Raw genomic sequence first — 24268 nt, 5'->3', positions numbered from 1 at the left:
CCATCTCTACTAAAGAGGATAATAAGAGCCACGGTAGCGTCTGATCAGCCGCCACTCACTATACAGGAACGTTGTGGGTTTTATCGCCGTACATTATGTTACATAAGCACCTGACATTCCACTCACGGCGATATGTTTTTTTTTTTTTTGCGGCACGGGTCGGCCAAAGCACAAGCGTAATGTGGTTTCAGGACACGGCCGTGTAATTACAAGCGGGCAGAAAGTGATAACAAGGAGCACATAACATGATGAAATTAAGTCGGTTGGCGTTTTCAACTGCACTTGTCTTGTTGAACTTACAGCTTGAGAGTCAGTGGGGAAGATGAAGATGACAGAATGATGAAGATGACAAAAAGCATAAGAGTATTAAACAATGTACGCTGAAAAACCTTTTTGTCTTTTGACATTAAATTTTTTTTTTTTTTTTTTGTGTAAAATGCTTTTTGGTGGTTTCCGTTATCTACTTGTCTATTGTAATGGCATTTGAACAAAAATCAGCTTGCTTAATGCTAACGTGCAATACGAAATGCCATAGACTGGCTAACTATAAACCTTCACACAACTGCTACCTTAACACACCAGGTGCATCTACAAACCGAGCATACGACAACACTCGCCGGCACAACAATCGCAATGGAAACATTTCGTTTAAATCAGTCATACCTCCGATGATGTCACCATTTTAGGTGCTCTGATTGGTTGTGGTCATAGCACAACTTATGATCACGCCGAGCAAAACACACATGTCAGCAATATGGGTACCAAGAGGACAAGGCTCGAATATTCAAAGTATTTAGATTGTGTACAGATGTGCGCCTCTTTCACAGCTAACACCCACGCCCGAGATTAAGTGACAAGCGTCCTCACGTTGACATCATCGCAACTAGAAAATCAGCCAAGGTTGACCATTACCCAAGAGATTTGTTTCGACTTGAACGCCCCTGCCACCTTTCAGTAAAGAAGAAAGCATCTGTATGTGTGTTTTTTTAAGTCACTCATGTACTCTCCTACAAGTATCAGATGCTGACTTCGTTGCACCTTGCTTGCTTGCGGTTATAGATTGCGTCCTCCACCCTCAATAGCTGATTTCCTCCCAGTGAACACTTCCTGTAGCACAAGCGTACAACTGCATGCTCTCTTGTCGTATTCGGTACAAAACCACACTAATTGCAAGACAACCTGGTGACACACTGAGTGTGCCTTCAACTTGATGCCTTCAAAAAACATGAGATACAGTATTTGATGAAGTTGTGCTACATTTTTGGTACGGTACTGCCATAATGCAACATGTGGGAGCCTCAGCTGGTTAATCAAACTCTTAAAGTGGTTTGAGGTGGCAAGTTATGAGAAGGCCGAGCATTGCTGAAATTCCTCCATGCAAGTGTGGAGGATATTTATTGAGTGGATGTCAGATACACATTTATCTTTCTCAAACTTTTGTCATATGATGCAGCCGTCATCCAGCCTCCATAATTCACTGGATTTTTTTTTTTTTTTGGATCAAGTGGGACATTTCCCCTCATTAAGACAACTAATGGTTTAATCCGAACTGACCTGAGATGTTGAACTTTTTCTTATACATACTGAATGGGCGGAGTGGGGCAAAATTTGTCTCGACACATTTTGTCACCTATATTTATCAAAAACAGTTATCAATGCTCCTGACATTTATTTTCCACACTGCATGTCCGGAAACAAAATTCGCAAGGAGGCATGTGACGGTGCCCGCGATCAAGTTAATTAAACTAGAATGATCTTGGAATTCTGTTCCAAACATTAAAAAAAGAACTGACAATCTTGTGACGACAATGATGATTCAATGACCGATTTCATGCAGAAAAAACAACAACAACAACAACAACAACGTGGCAGCGACCGTTCAAGACGTGGAAATGCGGCTCGAGGCTCCACAAACCATCACTGTGTTATTTGACCCTTCAAGGAGACACAACCAAGTGTGACTATTTGACCGGCCGCCTATAAAAAAAGTCAATAGAAGACAATATGAAGCGTGAAAAGAGCAGGTGGCAGTGGTGAAAAGTAACATAGCACAAATGCTCTGTGGTTGTACTGAAGAGGCCCTCTAAAGTCGATGAGTTTGTTCTTAAATACAGTTTATGAGTTCTTTTGTCATCTCCGGAGACAGAAGTGTGACTTTGTGAACTACCACCCATAAAAAAAAAAAAAGTCAATAAAACCAAAAATGAGGCGTGACCAGAGCAGGTGGCATAAAAACAAGTCAATACGTCAAGGAGAATTAAATATATGAGACGAGGTGTGAATGGAGCTGGTGGTACAAACACACGGTCATTAGCGACCGCTTCCCAAATATTCCTTTGCACAACGTTGAGCAATTTACACCGGGGTTAGAGTGCTGAGTCAGACACTAGATCACATGCACTGAAACACCTCTTGGAGCCGTGAGGTTAGAGTTCATACAAAGCCAAAAGCAAAATGTGTGAGCTGAAAACCAATCTGTGCATGGTGCTTTTGAGCCAAGATGGACGGTGCAGATCAATTATTCATGTTTTTTTTTTAAAGTCCAATTCTGAAGTCATGAGGTTAAAAATAGGCCTCCGTGATTGCACTTGAAAGCTTCTCACAACAACTGAAGATGAAAAGTATTTGTTTACATAGATTTATCTGCTAATTTAGATGTCTGATTTTCGATGGATGCTCTTGCACAAAAACCAAAGGAAAATTTGCACTTTACATTTTGGACTGCAGATATGAATGCCTTTCTATATTAACACTGATAGTATTAACGTATATATTAATCTGTTTTTACATCGTATTTGACTTTGAAGTTACTGTGAATGCTTTTTAGATCTATACATACATATAAATGTATTTTTTAGCACACTGTATAAGCATTAATTTACACATCTGAATTATTGCGTTTGAATGGTGCCCAAACCTCCAGAATCATTTTTCTTTTTTCAAGAAGGCACATTTATTTCACAAACTCCAAATAGTTTCAAGATTGGTGCAGCACCAGACTTGTGTTCTAAATCTGTTTTTGACTGTTCTTCTCCAGCATGACTCAGCAAAAAAAAAAAAAAAAATTAATACATGAATAGCTGCGTCACAATTCCAGCAAACACATGCCAGACAGCGGCTTAAGGAAACGTGAAGATTTAAAATGTGGTTTGAAAAAAGAAAAAGAAAAAAAAAAGCGAGAGGCATGACGTACCTTGCTGTCGAGGACACAGCCTCCCTCGGCCGCTGAAGCATCCTTCTCCTCCTCGCTCGCGGTGACGTCCCGCTGCGCTGAGCTTTCTGCTCCCATGGCCGTTCGACGGTGCTTGCGTGGCGGTTTGCCTGGGGAGTCGAGTCGGCACTCCACCCCCACGTCCAGAAAAAAAAAAAGGAAACAAAAAAAACAACAACAGACTGCAAAAAGTGCGAGCTGTGTGCTGAGTAACCGCACCACAGTGTGGTGACCTGCAGGGATGAAGAGGGAGAGACAGACAACTCTTTTACCGCACCCTCCTCCTCCTGCCAGAATCACATGAGGCTCCACGCCTTGCAGCATCACTGAGGTGCTGATGGGAGGATATACTCACTAGCACAATGCAATACAACAATTGGTTTAAGAGGAAAAAGTAAAATACTCTCTTTGGACATTGTACAAAAACATTTGACATGTCATTTAAAATTAATAGACTACTTGCTTTAAAATAGAAAAGGATATCGCAGTTTTAAAGAGCCACTGTTGTGGAGAGAAATATACATATAAAAAAATATATATTCTATGCTGACATTAAGCTATCGGTGGTATTTCTTTCATGTGTTAGCAATAAGCTATCAGCGGTCTTTCTTTATATGTTAGCATAATGCTAACAGGGACTTTCTTTACATGTTAGCATTTAGCTAGCAGGGCCTTTCTTTATGTGTGAGTCATAAACTAAACACCTTGTTTCTTTGTTTTAAATATACAAAGTCTAACTGTTTTGTTTGGTTTGCTGGTAAACTTCGACTGTGAGTGGCTGACTTCACTGCCATTCACAGATTAAATCTCCACTTTGCGCTTCCCCAATCAAAGTCAAAACACTGGCTGAACGACACGGCACAAATTTTGAAAAATTCAGGTCACTTTTATCTCAAGGCACCAAAATGCAATACAGGTGAGTCGCACCATACTGTGTGTAAACAAGTCGTTAACTTTTCGAATGTTGAGTGATTTAAAGCTGATATTTTCCACCACATTGCAAAGCCATGACGGTCGCTCCTTGTCAAGATGTCTGTCATCCACTCAAGAGGGTTCAAAAACACACACGCATACAGAGAATAAGCCATTGCTGCACGACTGTAAGCACATTCCTTGCAGTCACGACTGTAGTTAAGTGTCAGATCCCGCCCAATGCGCACATACACACAATAACAGAGTGTACAGATGTGGAATGCTACCGGTGACAGACAAGTGTAAGCGCACGACTTCCATGCTCACAACATAAGCATCTTATCCTGGAGGAGAAAGAAATCAACGTTAGTGACAAGAGCAAATTGAACCGCCTTTCATCACAGGGGGGATTTTAGGACTCACTCCGAATGGGTGAAAATCTGAGATACAACAAATAAAAACTGTCCAGTTTCATTTAATAATTAAAATCGGATCTGCTAATGCAACAGTTAATGAACTTTGAAACAACCGCTGCTCTAAGTAACACACATGGAGCATCTACACAAAGTGTACAGGAATATCACCAGGAATTATTTTCCCTGCTCTGCGGGAATTATCTTTTCTGTCTCTTCTTCTTCCGCTTATTTACATCGCATCTTTGCCGGTAGACGTAAGGGCTGCCCGGTATTTTGCGGCTCAACTGAAAGTGCACAATTCTGAATTTGGATTCGTCCGTACAAATAAAAACAAAACAAAAACACAAAAAAACAATCACTTAATCCGCGATATAGTTGCGGTTCACTGCACATTTGCAGGAAAGGCACACAGGGTCAAGTAAAAACAAAAACACAATTTCAGAAGTAAATGTATTTCTCAAACTGATGATCACCATGCAATTGAATTGTCATAATGTAGTCACTGACATTCCTTTAGAAATGTATAACCCTTCATGAAATATAACATTCAGTATTACATACATTAGCGATTGATTCCATCGACCATGTGATGGGAGATACCAAGGTTTGTAATTGTGACCCTGTCAAATAATATGTAACAGCATTAAGACTGGAGCGAGATTGACAGTGATTTCAGCATGGTTACAGTGCAACCACTCCAGCAAGAGACAAAAAGTTGCTCCACGTAAAAGGCAACTTGTGCGTCCAAGAGCTATTTGGTTATGTGCCCGAGTCATGTAAAAAGCTCGCAACCGCGATAAAAAGCAGCATTACTTCAAAGACCTGCGAGTAACTATACGAACATGATTCAGAAAAAAAAAAAAAAAAAAAAAACCCTGAAAGTAGAGGTTTGCGAAGATAGGTGAAAAGCATCTGGACCGCGTCATCTTTGGCATATTACACACACACTGCAAAGACAGCATATGAAACACAATTTGCGATATGAGCTGCTGGGAGTAATTGCAGAGCGCTTCCCATCAGTGATGAGTCTTGATGGGACACGCAGTGCGCATCCTGAGGCCTGGGAAAAGAAACAGGATGACGCATTTAAAACCAGCTTGCGTGTTCGTGCGTGTGTGAATGATATTGCATCTCTAAGTCAATTGTCTCCTCTCTTGTGTGCGCGCGGGTGATTCAACGGATTGGAACTGGTCCAGAATCGAGCAGGGACTGATGTAAAGTGAGTGAAGCATGATGGAAAAGATCAATAATGTTCTCGGGGCCCAAAACAACCTTTCAGCTGATGTGTTTTGAGAAGGACAAATGCCTCAACTGACTCACTCATTCAGAGCATTCTTGGTCATCGTGGCCAGTTCCCGTAAGAAGAATGAATACATTTAAGTCCCATTTCTACCAAGTACACAAAAAGTTAGGGAGAACAGGATATTAAAGTAGTTACAGATGTACCATGTTGCATTTGGATTCTTTGTTTCATTCATTTACAGTATGGTGCGATGTGCTATTTAGACAGCGATGACCATCTGTTTGTTTGTTTGTTTGTTTGTTTGTTTGTTTGTTTTTTTTACCAAATGGTGGAAAAACTACCTTGGGGCAGGCACATTTTATGCGTTTAAGGCTCACATTTGAGATTTAAAATAGATGTCAAATGCCAAATAATAAACCGGTGGACCGGATTAGAGACTGTCTGAATTTACCATGCTTAACCCCACTGCAGAAACTGAACAGTATTGACCATCTGGTCGCAAATGAGAGAAATAGGACCTACGTAAAATTAGCAAACATCTTCCTGTTGAGGATCTTGACGTGCTCAAAAGAGACCTGTGATCTCCTCAGTGAGCGGGTCCAGGTCAATATCGTAGAAACAGGGTCGAGTCGGCAGGCCGGGCATGGTGCTCATCTGAATGGAAGACAAGGCATATAAGGACAAAGTCAAGGCCCGGGACCAGATCTGGCATGCCTTTTTGAGGATAACAAGCCAAATACTGCACATCTTCCAACAGTGCAGCTTCATAGCAAGAGTATTAAACTGGCCTGCCAGCAGTCCAGACCTGTCACCCATTGAAAAGAACCTTGAGGATAAGCGGTATGGATAACAAATGGATGGATGGTGTGCAGTGAATTGAATTTGAGATGGGCATGCCAGCAAGAGGATTTTATCAGGGTGTATAAATCAGACCTAAAAAAAAAAAAAGGTTTATCTGGGGTCAGTGCTTTTTGAAAGATATAATAAAAGCACAACTGATGGCAGTAGCTCATCAACAGGCAGCATTACAATTTGGATAATAGCCGTAGCTTTAAATTAGCATTGTCCCCACAACACGCTGTATGCACCAAATGAGCAGCTCCCCAAGACTTTCTATCCAAACTTGCAGGTTCAATGACTATAATTTCGAGTTAACTCCGCACCATAGAGCAGTGTGGAAAATGACAACCTTCACTTTAGGCATCATGAATTCAGCCACTAGTCAATGGTGCCTTTGTCCTTTCAGACTGCTAAAAAACAAAAGAAGAAAAAAAACCACAACCTAATAATTCCTTCAGAATTTGGGAATGTAAAAGATTCTGTCACCAATTAAACCATTTATTGTAACTCACGATGAGGAGCCAGCCGGACATAACAAGGTCATGTGGATTTATTGAATAAGAGGGGAAACATTTTAAGAGGGCAGAATTGAATTCGGGACATGAGAGGAGACACACTGGAACTTTGACTGATATTAACAGTATTACGTTTAGTGCAATCACTTCAAATGAAGCCTATGTGTGAAAGGTAAATAACCACAACATGACACACTTGGCAGACAAGTTGGTGACAGAGCTTTGAAGCTATTTTGGGGCTAACAGGAGCAGTATATTAATGGAGAGGGAACTAAAATGACCCTTCTGTGGTTATTAAAGTTTTGGAGAAAGTGACAGAACGTCACGAACACCCGGTTTTATTTTAATACCCAAAAGTTATTTGGCGGACACTTTTACACAACGCTCCTGATTGGAGACCAAGGTTTGTCTCCTAAAAGTCCTGCCCCCAAAAACCGTTTGACCCAGCGGACAAGAAAACGATTTGGCAGCATTCTTTGCATGCCTGCTTGCCTGTGACCCAGGGGCAAATTTACAAGACCATTAGTGGAGCTCAGGCGGGAAGAAGTGACCGGGCAATTTCCTGCGCGGGGAAAGGAAAGGCGGCACTGCAAGTAAACAAAACCGGGGGGAGTACTTGCGGCAAGCTCCGAGCCCACTTCTGACGACTGAGGTCATCATGACTCTACAAGGCACACATGACTCAACGTGTGAGCGGACTTGATGGAATTCAATAGAGTCGCATTACATCCTTATCTAGTGGTCGCCACTAAGTCATGTAACAATGCGGAAACCACTTCCACCCAAGGGCCTCCCTTTGACACCCGAGTTAGCTGAGTAGCCATGATGTCCGAAGAAAGTACAGATGGCCGCTGCTATTCGCGAAGACTGAAAGTCCACATACTCTTAATTTGACAAAATCTCCCAATTTTTCAAAAAGCACCGATACACATGAAGGGGGAAGCCAAGTCAAATATTTTCTTTACAATCTGTTCCATGCGGCCCAACCAATCTAAACACATTATTCTGATTAATAATCAACGTGTGGGATATGAATCAAGGAAGCAAAATTCACGAAAGGTGACATTACAATTGCTCACGGCTCAGCTGTTTTTCTCAGTTTGGTCATGTGACGCTCGCAAGCTGAGCCGCGATTGGTCTTTACCTGAGCTCTGAATAACTGTGATGTCACTTTCAGTGAATTATTGTTCATTATTATTTTTTCTGTATGTATTATTTTTTTGTGTCATATTTTACTCATTTGGCTTTTTTTTTTTTTTTTACTGTTTGTAAGGCAAGTCAATGGAATGTCTGACTTGTACTATATACCGTACTGTATCATAACTGTCAATTTTTAAAAATGTATTTAAAAAAAAAAAAAATCTGCTGGTTTAAATAAACATTGTTAATCTAGTTGAAGTTTCATGGTCCAGCACTACTTTTTGTGAAGGCCTTGGCAGCCTAAATTGAGGAAAAAGAAAAAAAAAGTGTTGTACAACATGATCATCTCAATTTCGGCCTCCAGTTTGAATCTGAAAAGACGGCACTAACAAGATGGCACTTGGAGACAAGTGTAGCTCTCTGCTTCTCACGTCTGAGAAAAAAACACAGCACAAAGCCAAAGTCGGATACTCCACTTGACCACATAAGTCCCCGTATTATACTAAAAAACACAGCGTGCCTTTGTCTGCGACTATCCCCGAGGGTTTCGGACTCACGCTATTTGTGGAGAATATCCTCTCCAAATCACAGTAGCTCACGAGAGGAATGGGGGGGATTATAGAATTGAATTCCAACGCAAACAAACTTATAAAATCATCAGACAATTACAGAGAGTATCAGACAACCGAAAGGGTGAGTCGGCGGAACGCTGGGGAAAACTTTTTTTTGGCATCAGCAGTTGCTTGGGTTGGATCAACATATGGATTGCACGGCATCGTCGACACTAACGGTAATAAATGTTGAAGAAATTACAGTAAAAGGTGCACTTAAAATGCAGGTCAGCTGTGAAGACGGCAACATTTACTGCGCTCGTGGGCTTTTGCGCCACAAAAAAAATGCGATCAAATATTCCGCTGGACAAAAAAAATTCATTGAGTTCAACTTTGATCTCACGTGGATTCTTTCCTCAAGTCCAGCCTTCAAATATATTGAGTTGTTCGACGTTAACCAAGCGGTGAGCATGAGAAATCTGCTGGAGGAGGAGGGTTTTCGATAAATCTGAGCTGTTTCGGGTTGAATGGTGCCGGGTGGAGGCCACGGGATATGAACTCTTCAGGGTTCCATTGTTCTGCGTTTCACCCCTCCCTCACATTTCAGAAGAATGACATCAGTCCCTTTCCTGATTCTTAACCCTGAAAAGACCCCTTTAACCCTTTTTTCCCAGGACTAAATGTCCCCCTGGTCTCACGGTCAACCCCCACACCACCACCACCAGAACCAGATTGCTCGGATATTTCCCCGTCTAGGAGTCAGTGGGGACTAAACGACCGGGTTCCCACCACTCCTGCGACCAAACAGCTTGTGGCCATGTTTGTGGGCATGAAGACTCTGCAGCAAAAAAGTGACAATATGTCACTTCTGAAGTTATTTTTGGGATGACCGCATTCTGACTACTATTTGAATGTTGGACTCCATTCACCGAGTTTGCGGCGTGCTGTAAAAATGTCATCAAGTGGCTTAAAGCACGCTTGTTTACGGCTGTCCGGGTGAAAATCAATGAGAGACCATGTAAACAAAAACAAAAAACAAAAAAATTGTAATTCTACTCGGTGCCTCTCCTTTCCCACATCCAAGGGCATTTTCCATCCCGTCCCCTTCAAAAGCAGTAGAACGGAAAGGTCAATGGCCTTTGTTTTTCTCGTCTGCTGAAGACAGTCGGGTTTTGTGATCAAAAGATGAATGTCACAACCAAAGTGCCACCAGATATTAAACGTTATTCACTTGAAGGTAACTGAATTAGGTCCATTCCAATGATTTTTGCACACTTGTAAAGTGGGTGGTCTCAAACAAAAAAGGTGCTCTGTCTTGAGTTGTTCAACATTCCTAGACGTAAATACCATGAAATAAAAGCTGGAATTCTCAACTTTTGTGTTATATTTATCTTGACCAGGAGCCAAAATGTCTTCAGTTTACAAGAAAAACAAAGGAACTGACCTTGCCATTCCAATACTTTTAGAAGGGGCTATAAACCTCCACTAAAAATACCGGTTGATAAAACATTGGGTATAAACACACAAATACGAGTCTTTTTCCACACAAATACTTCCTTGAATTATGACCGGGGACGACTATTTTGCCAGATCTCTGTGTTAAAGTGACTTATTGATCTAATAAATAGTTCAAAGAACTTCTATGAGACTGTGTTTTGGTTGCGAGTCACAGTTCAAGGGTCGCCAATGGACCAGTGACTCCACGAGGCCGCGGCAGATGAAAGGCAAGAGCCGATTAGACGCCACATCGAGACACCGCCACCCCTTCCCAGCGTGCCCTGGTGTCTGACACCTCGTCATCGCGCCAATCAAAGCCCGGCTGTCGGGGGCATCGTGGTGAAACGGCAGGATGTGAAATATTGAAGGAACCCGGCTCCCTTCATGCTCAAGCCCCTCACCGACCGAGAGGTTTTCATCTCAGTCAAACTCATTTCACATTGTGGGCCACATACGGACTCAGGAGATGTCAAGTGGGCCGTACCATTAACGTTATACCATACTCTGCTATAAATAACCAAAAATATCATGTCGTTCCTTTGTTTTGGTATCAAGACGCATTGGCGCATTGATACTGTCTGATGCGATGGGTCTGTCTCAGTGACAGACTGAGACTGCTGTTTTCTTCTCTGATCAAAACAATGTTGTCTTCTACTCTGATCAAAAACAATGTGACCCTAGTGGATAATCCATGAAGTGCATTTTATGAAAAATATACATTCCGTGTCTTTAATACATTGTTTCACTTTTAAATGATCCTGCGGGCCTGATCGAACCTCCTTGGGGCCGGTTCCGGCCCTCGGGCCTTATTTTTGACACCACCGTGTTATCAAGTGACAGGGTGCATGAAAGGGTTAAAATTGGATGAAACGGATTCAATCACATTTGTGCATTGCGAAATCGCAATCTCCTACTTACCGTTCCCACGAGGGGATAGATGAAGCCAGCGCCGATGCTGGCGCGAACATCTCGGATTGGCAAAATGAAACCAGTGGGGGCGCCTTTCTTGTCCGGCATGTGGGACAGGGAAAGGTGAGTCTTGGCCATGCAGATTGGTAAAGAACCATAGCCCTTTTTTGGGGGAGGGGGGGGGGGTAAAGAAAATTAGACTACAATAATTGAAATCCATTTCAGACAAATAAGTGCAATCTCACCTGCTGATCATAGTCATTTATTTTGTCCATGGCCTCCGAGGACAGCTCAATGTCATTAGCTCCATACACCTTTTGGGCGATGGTTCGAATCTTCTCCACTATTGGCATCTATCACACCCAGGAAAAACAAAAGAGAGGATGTGGGGAGCAATTTGATTGCATGAATATGCATTCATGGGACAAGAGAGGTAGAAAGCAATGTACAGACTCGAGCCAATTCAAGTTGTGCACAAGGTTTACAGTACTGCATGGTGTTAAAGAAGCATAGTCGAGTTCGACCCACAGGAAAGACATTGTTTCACTTTCAAATTGTCCAAATCCTCGGAATTTTCAGCCTCTCAACAGGAAATACTCTGAGATGTCTGCGGTCTTCCATGAAAGGAGATGGATTATTTTCGTGTTTAATCATAATAAGACATTTGCAAACATCGGCTTGGATTGTGGAAAACAACGATCAACATTTTTTCATCTAATTTCTGACATTGAGGTCAATGACCAACATCAAGTCGAAAACATCGACAAAATAACATATTTGTTAAAAAAAATATATTTTTTAAAATCTGAACTTTTGCAAGATGAACATCACATTATGGTTGGTAATCAAATCAGTCTTTGTATGAAAGTACAGTATTGTACTCCTGTTGTTGCATGCTTGGCGAGCATGCAGATGCATCCTGGAGAATGGGCGGGGACAGGATCATAACAGGATCAGTTAATTGGAGTCACAAATTCCCAGGGACACTAACTCAAAACAGCTGATCCCCAAAACCCCCCCTCCCTTCCTCCTCCCACATCAGTATTCTTCAACTCGGACGCCACCCCTCCCAAAAAAAATAATCCAAACAGGCAGAGATAATTAGAGGTGTAGGCATCTATGGAATGAGAGTGAGTGGGAGCTGCGAAACTTTGCGTGGGAATAAATTGCGACCCTACCACAGTCTCACCTCAATGTCGTAGAGGAACTGGAAGTTGCTGGCTCTGCCGCTGGCAGCTTTCACGGCCTGGGCGAGTTCCACAGCACCTCGCCCTCCCTGCGCCCAGTGGTGGCACGGCACCGCGTCGGACGCCCCGCACTCTTTGGCGATCTTACACACAAGCTCTATCTCAGGCTGGGTGTCTGTCCTGAAAAATTGCAGCGTTCTGTAGCCATGACAACACAACGGCTAAAAAGTAGTGAAGGAATGATTCTTACTTGAAGACATTTAGAGCGACCACGACCGGAACTCCAAACAGATGAGCGATCTCGATCTGCTTTCTCAGGTTGCTGAGGCAGCCGTGTTTAACAAGAGTGAGATTCTGCAAAGAAAAAGAAATAGAAATGATCAATGAAGTGTTGTGAAAGTCGCATGCTTGAGTGCCTATTGTAACACGGCTGGCTGAAGTTGACAAGCAAAGTCATTTCACAAGACCCCCCCCGCCTCCCCCCCTTTTTTTAAACTTACGTTTTCAATCAATAAATAAATGAGATTTTAAAAAATGCTGTTACAAGAAAAAAAAGTTGTAATTTTAAATGGACTAAGCCATATGCATAAGCACATTAGCTCGATCAGCTCAGCAGAAGTGCTGTATAAATATTTAACGATATTGCATGTCTTCTGTATTGCTCAAAATTCACAAAACATTCATCCCCCCCGCCCCCCATACCGAATCTTTTGTTTTACTCTCGAAACAGTTAAAACAAAAATCCGTACTTCCAATGTATGTTCAGAACAAAATGACGATTCGAGAAATGTTTCAACATTATTCTCAGACCAGTGTGAATGAATTTCTCTAACATTATAGCCACCCCACTCATCATATTTTCTTTTCAGTGTGGCCCTAAAAAAATCCTTTGCCCAGCTATTCCACCATCCTATTAATCACATATAACAACATATTTTAGAAATGTTTATGACATGTGGGAGTCTGGCTTAGACTGCCAAGCACATGAACCGCACATTGTTACACCCACGTTTGACCGCAGCGTGTGCACGCGTGCGCAGCCATCCTAGCAGAGCCACACCTGGTCTCATAAAATTCATTTCACCAGCTCTGTTTTGCCCCAACTACTTCTGGTTCTTGTTACAGGCTCGACAATTCAGCGACGCCGCTACATTATTTGGTCAGCTGAATCTGCCCTGGAGCGTGCTTAATCCAAGCCAGATATGAGGATAACACCTCCTCCGCATTACGGGAAAACCACATTCAAAGTTGGTTTCAGCTGTCAGTCAAGTCGCTACTCTTTATCGCATTAGCGGGCAAAATGAATGGATAAGGTGTCAGCGTGAAAATAGGTGGGAGCCAGAAAGAAAGGGCGGATGCAATGAAGTGTCAAGAAATGCAACACCCCTCCCCAAAAAAGGCCAAATTACCGTATTTTCCGCACTATAACACACTTCAGAGTATAAAGCGTACCTTCAATGAATGGCCTATTTTAAACTGTTTTCATATATAGGATGCACCGGATTATAAGGCGCATAGAAAAGAAGTTAAAAAAAGTGGCTGTGGTTGCGTTATGTGTCCACTAGATGGCGGTACACTAAAGGGAATACAATACAGCTTTATTTCTATCGAGCTGCTGCAGCTGTAACAAAGCGCTTTCCAGAATTATTTAAAATACTACGTCCAAGAAATCAGAATATTGTTCCACATACAAGGCGCATCAGATTATAAGGCTCACTGTTGGCTTTTGAGAAAACTGAATGCTTTTGCGTGCGCCTTATAAAGTGGAAACGATCAGATTTCATTTTTTAGTTTTGTGATAGTTGAAATGCAACTCTTGCCACTTGAATTAAAAGCTGTTTTAAACTGTGCATATGTGCAAATGTCACGGGTTCATTAAAAAGAAAGCCAACTTGCAGCTGGGCTGCCAAACTACGTTATAGAAAGAAGCAAATGACTGATTCGTAATTGAAGTCTTGCCTCGCCTAACGAATTTAAGGAGCTTTAATTGGGCTGCAAGCATCCTGACCGCCACGCCTAAATGGAATTAAAAAGTGCCTACAAATACTTTTCTGCTTATTTACTTACGTGTCACTACGAGAGGAGATCGAAAAAAAAAAAAAATGAAAGTGTCTCGTACCTCGTCGATGTATTCTCGTGGAAGCGGCATGCCGGCGGATACCTGAAAACAAAAATAATCACGTGTTGTTGAATTTGGGACACATTTTGAAAGATTTGGGTCAAATCATGACATTAGCCTTTCAAATTTCTCAGAAACGCAATGCGAAATGAAAGGAGCTTATTATATACAGTACCATTAAATCGTGAATAAGACGCACGCGTGTATAACACTTTCCGATCAGTGTGAATAATATGAATGAATAAAGATTCAAAACATACCAAGATATTGTAAATGCTTTTCAATCCAGATTATAAACTCTGCTTTTTTTCCCCCATAAATAGGATTAAGGTCTTACAATATTTTTAAAATCACGTTTTGGAAAATCTTGTTCCTGCACTTTGTGCATTTTTTGTGATTTTGGGAAGCTGTTTTTTTTTCTTTACTTTGCTTTTAAATATCTTTAACTCGGTTTGCTGCTGCTTTGCAATGTCATACTTTAAATTACAATTCGCTTCGTCCGACCGGACAACTGTGGCACAAAAATATAAGTTGGTGTTTGCGTAACTTCAAATGACATGACCGCTAAAAAGGCTGCTGACAAAATACCAGCGGGCAAAATGACACAATGGTGGTTTCTCGGTCTTTATCATGACAGTGCGTTGTCGGGGACTTACGTTGGGGCCTCCGCCGTGCATCTTCAGAGCCCGAACGGTCGCAACTAGCACAACCACATTGGGCCTCAAGCCCGAAGTCCGGCATTTAATGTTGAAGAACTTCTCCATCCCGATGTCCGCTCCAAAGCCAGCTTCGGTCACTGCAATGTGAGGCGCACGATTTTAGCCACAGGAGCTCGTTGTAGACGTTGATCATCTGGCCCACGATCGGGGAAAAATTTGTGGCTTGTGTTTAAAATATATTTTTGTGACAGCAGTCCCAGGGATTTTTTGGATACATCGCATATCGTATGCCTGTGAGTATTGTCCCAACTCCAATTTGATGTATTATTTTACAATGTTTTAATGTGTTTAGAGTGTGCAGGAGAGGGGGAAACTATCGATAAAAATTTGTTTTTTTTTCCCTTGGTGTTTATGTGCGGTGAGTGATGTTTCACTGCGCCGTCTGAAAGAGTCACAGGGCCTCCCTCTGGTAAGGATGCCCTTACCCACCCGCCTTTTGAACCGGGCCAAGGAAAGCAAACATTGCACTCCACCTGGCATAGCGCCCTTGTTGAGATAAGCTTCCCTGGCTCAACATGCATGCACGTGCGCATGACAACGCTTGAACAACACTTGCTTGTTTGAGCCAATCTTGAACTACTACGGAGATGTATTTCAAAGCTACAACCAGTTCAATAGATGCTTGAGCAGGCCACGCCCATTTTCCCATTTATGGACTTTTCTCAGATGAGCTGAAAAGCAGGAAAAGCGGGAAGAGGCACTTTCACTAAAAAATCGTTTCCAAAATCGACTGATGAGCTTTCGGACAGTCAAAGTACAACATGAATCAGCCGCGGTGCTTGGCATCAGTTTGAAAGAAGCATGAATTAAAGGATGAAGAAAATAAGAAAATTGTTGCGTGCAGTTACCATTCGTTGCCTTGATGGGCTGTTTGTGACCACCGGACAAGACGGAAAGCCAATTCATCATGACTCGCTGCGAGTCACAGGAATAGCTGGTTGATCCTCCCACGTACAAGCTAAGTGAATTATCCATCTGGTCACGTCATGTTTTTGAGCCATGAAATGATAAACGGCTCGATTCTTCTGTTACGACGAGGCATCAAAACCCCGCCGACTTTCTAAAAGTCAACAAGTACGGCATTCGGCATGTGGGGCTGTGAGCGTAATGAGCAAACGGCGAACCCAGTTAACATTTCAAATCGAATGAATGTGATCGCGCTGACGTGAATGGGACGCATGTTAGGAAATGCGGCAAGTAAATCGGCGTGATTTGGTTAGGCGGCAGCAGGTTGGTCTTGTGGTGAGCGGGTTAGCAGTCCCTTCAACTTGCATTGCTGCGCTTCCTCCCACCTTCCCAAAAGATGGGCTTTGGGATTCATTGAAGCTTGAATTGAACATAAGTGAGTTGTTTTCGTCTTTGTCGATGTTATGCGCAAGCTCTTGCAAGTTTCCGTATCTGGGTGATGACCTTGAACCATCCCAAGAGACAGGATGGACATGACGGCGGATGACATGCGGAGGGGGGGAAAAAAAGGACAAGCAACTAGCAACATCTACTTCCTGTTAGGCCAGTTTTCCATCATAAAATGTTAGCTTGCTGTATCGCGGTTCATCATTCGCATTCGGTCATTGATTGGATTGGAAGACATTACAGCCGATCACAAAATACATCAAATCTATAGTCGAGGGAAGATCCAGGTCAATACTAAAAATGTAACAAACAACGTGAATGAGGGATTTCAGCTGACAGAGCGACTTCATTTAAGGTCGAGGTGACTTGAAAAATGGTAACACAGAGCCCAATGAAGCGCGGCCATGAATTTGAGCACACACCCCCGGCCCTCATGCGTCCTTCAGCGAGTTCAACAAGAGTTCATTTTTCAACTCAGCTTTACAGGGTTACGCTAAAACAACAACAACAAAAATCTTTACCTTCGTTTTAGTCGTCGTTTGCCATTTGTGAGCATGTTTGCATTTTGTGGCAAAGTAGGTTTGGTGCCTGTCAAAGAACTTTTAAATACCGCAGAAAATCTGGAAAAAAAACTGTAGATTACATATATTTCTAAATTGAAGTGGCAGTTTTTTTAAACTTATTAAAGATAATTTACTCGTATTTAAAAGACACGCGTGGGACATCTGAAAGACGTTCATCTGCACTCCTTGAGTTTAATTTCATTTGAAATTTTGGATTCAATCATTCCATTTGCCTTTCATCTCATTTGACGTCACTGTCCTTGTGCTCCACACGCGTATGAAATGCTATTTTCAAAAAATCATCCATGAAAGAGAACGGCAAATGAATGGGACGCATGTTAGGAAATGCGGCAAGTAAATCGGCGTGATTTGGTTAGGCGGCAGCAGGTTGGTCTTGTGGTGAGCGGGTTAGCAGTCCCTTCAACTTGCATTGCTGCGCTTCCTCCCACCTTCCCAAAAGATGGGCTTTGGGATTCATTGAAGCTTGAATTGAACATAAGTGAGTTGTTTTCGTCTTTGTCGATGTTATGCGCAAGCTCTTGCAAGTTTCCGTATCTGGGTGATGACCTTGAACCATCCCAAGAGACAGGATGGACATGACGGCGGATGACATGCGGAGGGGGGGAAAAAAAGGACAAGCAACTAGCAACATCTACTTCCTGTTAGGCCAGTTTTCCATCATAAAATGTTAGCTTGCTGTATCGCGGTTCATCATTCGCATTCGGTCATTGATTGGATTGGAAGACATTACAGCCGATCACAAAATACATCAAATCTATAGTCGAGGGAAGATCCAGGTCAATACTAAAAATGTAACAAACAACGTGAATGAGGGATTTCAGCTGACAGAGCGACTTCATTTAAGGTCGAGGTGACTTGAAAAATGGTAACACAGAGCCCAATGAAGCGCGGCCATGAATTTGAGCACACACCCCCGGCCCTCATGCGTCCTTCAGCGAGTTCAACAAGAGTTCATTTTTCAACTCAGCTTTACAGGGTTACGCTAAAACAACAACAAAAATCTTTACCTTCGTTTTAGTCGTCGTTTGCCATTTGTGAGCATGTTTGCATTTTGTGGCAAAGTAGGTTTGGTGCCTGTCAAAGAACTTTTAAATACCGCAGAAAATCTGGAAAAAAAACTGTAGATTACATATATTTCTAAATTGAAGTGGCAGTTTTTTTAAACTTATTAAAGATAATTTACTCTTATTTAAAAGACACGCGTGGGACATCTGAAAGACGTTCATCTGCACTCCTTGAGTTTAATTTCATTTGAAATTTTGGATTCAATCATTCCATTTGCCTTTCATCTCATTTGACGTCACTGTCCTTGTGCTCCACACGCGTATGAAATGCTATTTTCAAAAAATCATCCATGAAAGAGAACGGCAAAACAATTCGTCCAAGTAGCCATTTTGACCGACTTCTTGATACAATCGCTCTCTTTTTTTCGGAAGAGTGTTCATCAGTTATGAAGCGGTTTATGACCTGTTTAATGCTTTTGTCACAAGTGTCTTTCACAGTCGGGCAGTTTATGTCGCAATGTCACACTATTGCACACCTCAGCAATTAGCTCAAAGGATTAAAGGAGGTGACTTGGGTAGGGGGGGGATTTTTAAAGTTGAGGCAGCAAGTTGATGGGAGCGGAAGGAAGTGCGTTTGCTCGGGGGTGGGGGGTGAGGGGGGTCATCATGCATCCCAGCTGCCGCTTTGGGGAACGACGGGCGGGAGGTCGAGTTCCTCGCATACCCGAGTGTCGAGTAACAATCCCACAGACAGGTAGGGCTGGATGACGTCTTGCATAATTTTCTCCAGACCCAAATATTGTCTTCAGTAAATGACCGAATGCGACGGCATGAAGTGCAGACGGCGGATGACCTTAAATGAGACTCAAAAGCAGATTTTGTCGGTTTGTCAAGGGCTGCCCTTAATGCAGAACAGATTGACAAACAGATCCCTGTTGATGGCGGCGTTGCATCGCTTTGGATATGAGAGCTGCACAGCTTTTGAGTAGAAAATAAAGATGAGGTTGCCAGTCAAGGATTGTCATGATGTCATTTATCAGGAAATAAATTATTTTCGAAGAAGTTATTCTTTCTTTTGATTGGTTCCGTGCTTAATTCATCATAGAAAACCCATCTTTGGGTCTTTAAAGATCAGTCAAAAAGCTCAAAAACATTCAATAAATGTTTGATTTTATATTTCTGTGAGGAATCCCTTTCGGCAGTTTTGTCTAACCTTGCCATATTTTTCAGTAGATTATCAGAGGGCCTCAGACAATGAAGGGAGGGAACGAGGTTGACTGATGGAAAACAAGTGTGGAAGGTTTTTTTTCTGTTCCTTTTTAATGAGATTTGCAGTGTTTTGAAACCCTACACTGGTTACCTCATAACAGCTGACTGCCCGTGTTCAACGTGTTAAAAGTGTTGTTTACCTGTTATCGCGCACACAACGGAGCTTCGTGTATACATCTAAATCGTTCGACAGTGGCCGCGAAGGCCCGCTAACCCGCATTCCAAACATGTTTCTGCTGCCAAAGTAAACGTAGACAACAAGAACAGATGAATAGATGGATAGATTTAAAAAAATGGAAAGGCTCATGTACGCCTTGGCGTTGAAAGGATTAGCATGGCTTACTCCAAAATTCCTCAGGGTCTTAAGATTATCAATTTACTTCCTTCCTCTTTCCTGTCTGTTTTCACGCAATCTTTCCACCAATTTCCTAGAAAGCTTCACCGGATAGCGATGCCAGAGTAGCAAAGAATGTGGGCCAAAGGCTGCGAGAGTAAGGAAGTAATTCCAAGTGTAAGTCTAGAGTGTATTTTAAAACGTGACTCCTTGTCTCCGTCGTGAGTATGGGTAACACTTGATCTGTATGCGCAGGGGCGGTGTGCACTTGCCCACAAAGCCGTCCCGTCCCACCAACTTCAAAGCCAGCTTGTCTGCGAGGACCGAAGAGTTGCCATGGGCGATGTTGGCGAAGGGCCCGGCGTGGACAAACACGGGTGAACCCTGCAACAATGGCGAGGGGGTACACAAGACACACAAGCGTTTAGTCAGACAGTGTAACCAACAGCAACTCACCCGGCTCCGGTTGAAATTGGAAAGGACCTTTTCTTTCACGCGACATCTTTCGAGGACAATGTTGGGGGATGAGTGGCTCAGTGTGGGCTGGCAGCACATACAGTGCATAAAATGGGGATTAAAAAAAAAAGTTCAAAGGGGCCTGACTAACAAAATGTGCCAGCAGGCTTTTTTTCTCCTCCTGATGAATGAAACAAATGAATGGGAAACCCACAGCGTCAAGGTCATAAAAAGGCCCACGAGAGCATTTGAGCCATCACGTTGCTCCGCTGTAAATTTCAAACAACATTACTGATGCACAACCACCAGTAGGTGGCATCGGTGCTCCATTTTAGGTTTCAAATCAGCAGAGTTTGAGTCCACTGGGAGAAACTGCTGCATTTTAAAAACTTACCTATTCAATTGTTTGGGTTGCTCAGGCCGAAGGAATAAAAAGGAGAGCTTTGGTGTCATCTTGTTGGCATCCTGGTGCCAATGAAGCAATGTTGAAGTTAGTTGAGGAGCTTCATTTTGACGAAAGCCGTGCTTTCCCGTGCCATCTGCATGCTGCACTTACTCATTCGAATGCCCTTCAAGTGGGCAACGAGAGCCAGTACCGTCCATTCCCCCCGTTTGACTGATGAGTGAACTTCATAACCCGGTATAAAAAATAAAAAAAAAATCTATATATCCTTGTATTGTGACTAGGATGTAGAAGGCAAAAACCAGCGATGTAATTTAATGATGACGATGATAATGCTTTGTTGCCAAACTGTCTTGTACCGTAGTGTGCACAATGCATCAAACACGAAGTAATTAAATCAGTTTGCGGCATATGAGGAACATGTGAAAGACAAATGGGGCTAAGCGATCCATTGTTAGACTGCGGGGAGGAAAAAGGAAGGATGGAGGAGGCCACACATGATTTTCGAAACTTTTGTTTGCGTTCCCACCCCGCTGTTAACATCAACGCTTTCACGTCGGAGAAAGAGATCATCCCCTTCTTCACACGTTTTGGACCAACGCTAACAACATTGTGCATTGTTAGATAGCCCCGACGCACGTCACCGCCGTGATTTTGCATCTGAACTTTGAATCGCTCCACTTGACCCTTTCCAACATCCGCGCATGAATGAAAAGTGCCGTAATGGGAAGTGATGAAAGAAAAAGTAGAAAGCTGTCCAACATTCACCGGATGGATGTGAAGATTTTTTTTGGGGGGGTATAAACGGAGGTCGTGAACAAAACAGGAAGTTGGCCCATTTCACATGGCATGTGTGCGTCTAAACAACAACAAAAATCTTTACCTTCGTTTTAGTCGTCGTTTGCCATTTGTGAGCATGTTTGCATTTTGTGGCAAAGTAGGTTTGGTGCCTGTCAAAGAACTTTTAAATACCGCAGAAAATCTGGAAAAAAAACTGTAGATTACATATATTTCTAAATTGAAGTGGCAGTTTTTTTAAACTTATTAAAGATAATTTACTCTTATTTAAAAGACACGCGTGGGACATCTGAAAGACGTTCATCTGCACTCCTTGAGTTTAATTTCATTTGAAATTTTGGATTCAATCATTCCATTTGCCTTTCATCTCATTTGACGTCACTGTCCTTGTGCTCCACACGCGTATGAAATGCTATTTTCAAAAAATCATCCATGAAAGAGAACGGCAAAACAATTCGTCCAAGTAGCCATTTTGACCGACTTCTTGATACAATCGCTCTCTTTTTTTCGGAAGAGTGTTCATCAGTTATGAAGCGGTTTATGACCTGTTTAATGCTTTTGTCACAAGTGTCTTTCACAGTCGGGCAGTTTATGTCGCAATGTCACACTATTGCACACCTCAGCAATTAGCTCAAAGGATTAAAGGAGGTGACTTGGGTAGGGGGGGGATTTTTAAAGTTGAGGCAGCAAGTTGATGGGAGCGGAAGGAAGTGCGTTTGCTCGGGGGTGGGGGGTGAGGGGGGTCATCATGCATCCCAGCTGCCGCTTTGGGGAACGACGGGCGGGAGGTCGAGTTCCTCGCATACCCGAGTGTCGAGTAACAATCCCACAGACAGGTAGGGCTGGATGACGTCTTGCATAATTTTCTCCAGACCCAAATATTGTCTTCAGTAAATGACCGAATGCGACGGCATGAAGTGCAGACGGCGGATGACCTTAAATGAGACTCAAAAGCAGATTTTGTCGGTTTGTCAAGGGCTGCCCTTAATGCAGAACAGATTGACAAACAGATCCCTGTTGATGGCGGCGTTGCATCGCTTTGGATATGAGAGCTGCACAGCTTTTGAGTAGAAAATAAAGATGAGGTTGCCAGTCAAGGATTGTCATGATGTCATTTATCAGGAAATAAATTATTTTCGAAGAAGTTATTCTTTCTTTTGATTGGTTCCGTGCTTAATTCATCATAGAAAACCCATCTTTGGGTCTTTAAAGATCAGTCAAAAAGCTCAAAAACATTCAATAAATGTTTGATTTTATATTTCTGTGAGGAATCCCTTTCGGCAGTTTTGTCTAACCTTGCCATATTTTTCAGTAGATTATCAGAGGGCCTCAGACAATGAAGGGAGGGAACGAGGTTGACTGATGGAAAACAAGTGTGGAAGGTTTTTTTTCTGTTCCTTTTTAATGAGATTTGCAGTGTTTTGAAACCCTACACTGGTTACCTCATAACAGCTGACTGCCCGTGTTCAACGTGTTAAAAGTGTTGTTTACCTGTTATCGCGCACACAACGGAGCTTCGTGTATACATCTAAATCGTTCGACAGTGGCCGCGAAGGCCCGCTAACCCGCATTCCAAACATGTTTCTGCTGCCAAAGTAAACGTAGACAACAAGAACAGATGAATAGATGGATAGATTTAAAAAAATGGAAAGGCTCATGTACGCCTTGGCGTTGAAAGGATTAGCATGGCTTACTCCAAAATTCCTCAGGGTCTTAAGATTATCAATTTACTTCCTTCCTCTTTCCTGTCTGTTTTCACGCAATCTTTCCACCAATTTCCTAGAAAGCTTCACCGGATAGCGATGCCAGAGTAGCAAAGAATGTGGGCCAAAGGCTGCGAGAGTAAGGAAGTAATTCCAAGTGTAAGTCTAGAGTGTATTTTAAAACGTGACTCCTTGTCTCCGTCGTGAGTATGGGTAACACTTGATCTGTATGCGCAGGGGCGGTGTGCACTTGCCCACAAAGCCGTCCCGTCCCACCAACTTCAAAGCCAGCTTGTCTGCGAGGACCGAAGAGTTGCCATGGGCGATGTTGGCGAAGGGCCCGGCGTGGACAAACACGGGTGAACCCTGCAACAATGGCGAGGGGGTACACAAGACACACAAGCGTTTAGTCAGACAGTGTAACCAACAGCAACTCACCCGGCTCCGGTTGAAATTGGAAAGGACCTTTTCTTTCACGCGACATCTTTCGAGGACAATGTTGGGGGATGAGTGGCTCAGTGTGGGCTGGCAGCACATACAGTGCATAAAATGGGGATTAAAAAAAAAAGTTCAAAGGGGCCTGACTAACAAAATGTGCCAGCAGGCTTTTTTTCTCCTCCTGATGAATGAAACAAATGAATGGGAAACCCACAGCGTCAAGGTCATAAAAAGGCCCACGAGAGCATTTGAGCCATCACGTTGCTCCGCTGTAAATTTCAAACAACATTACTGATGCACAACCACCAGTAGGTGGCATCGGTGCTCCATTTTAGGTTTCAAATCAGCAGAGTTTGAGTCCACTGGGAGAAACTGCTGCATTTTAAAAACTTACCTATTCAATTGTTTGGGTTGCTCAGGCCGAAGGAATAAAAAGGAGAGCTTTGGTGTCATCTTGTTGGCATCCTGGTGCCAATGAAGCAATGTTGAAGTTAGTTGAGGAGCTTCATTTTGACGAAAGCCGTGCTTTCCCGTGCCATCTGCATGCTGCACTTACTCATTCGAATGCCCTTCAAGTGGGCAACGAGAGCCAGTACCGTCCATTCCCCCCGTTTGACTGATGAGTGAACTTCATAACCCGGTATAAAAAATAAAAAAAAAATCTATA

General features: G+C 42.7%; 2 protein-coding genes across 2 annotated transcripts in view; both read right to left on the bottom strand.

Moving 5' to 3' along the window:
* The window catches only part of akap12b (A kinase (PRKA) anchor protein 12b), a 32132-nt gene extending 28631 nt beyond the window's left edge, over positions 1–3501 (bottom strand). Inside the window, exon 1 of the mRNA XM_019889590.1 lies at positions 3194–3501. Coding sequence (XP_019745149.1) covers positions 3194–3289 — 96 coding nt within the window. The 5' untranslated portion in view covers positions 3290–3501. The remainder of the gene's footprint in view (positions 1–3193) is intronic.
* Positions 3502–4072: 571 nt separating this feature from the next.
* mthfd1l (methylenetetrahydrofolate dehydrogenase (NADP+ dependent) 1 like) overlaps positions 4073–24268 on the bottom strand; it is a 37743-nt gene continuing 17547 nt past the window's right edge. The window contains exons 22-30 of the mRNA XM_019889620.1: positions 23418–23529; positions 15197–15336; positions 14541–14582; positions 12672–12775; positions 12424–12601; positions 11480–11587; positions 11244–11396; positions 6305–6436; positions 4073–5599 (exon numbers count right to left, since the gene is read on the bottom strand). Of these exons, the coding sequence (XP_019745179.1) occupies positions 6347–6436; positions 11244–11396; positions 11480–11587; positions 12424–12601; positions 12672–12775; positions 14541–14582; positions 15197–15336; positions 23418–23529 (927 nt within the window). The 3' untranslated portion in view covers positions 4073–5599; positions 6305–6346. The remainder of the gene's footprint in view (positions 5600–6304; positions 6437–11243; positions 11397–11479; positions 11588–12423; positions 12602–12671; positions 12776–14540; positions 14583–15196; positions 15337–23417; positions 23530–24268) is intronic.

The sequence above is a fragment of the Hippocampus comes genome, unplaced genomic scaffold, assembly GCF_001891065.2.
Source record: "Hippocampus comes isolate QL1 unplaced genomic scaffold, H_comes_QL1_v1.1 scaffold397, whole genome shotgun sequence".
NCBI classification, from domain to species: Eukaryota; Metazoa; Chordata; class Actinopteri; order Syngnathiformes; family Syngnathidae; genus Hippocampus; species Hippocampus comes.
This window is presented reverse-complemented; position numbering and strand designations above follow the sequence as displayed.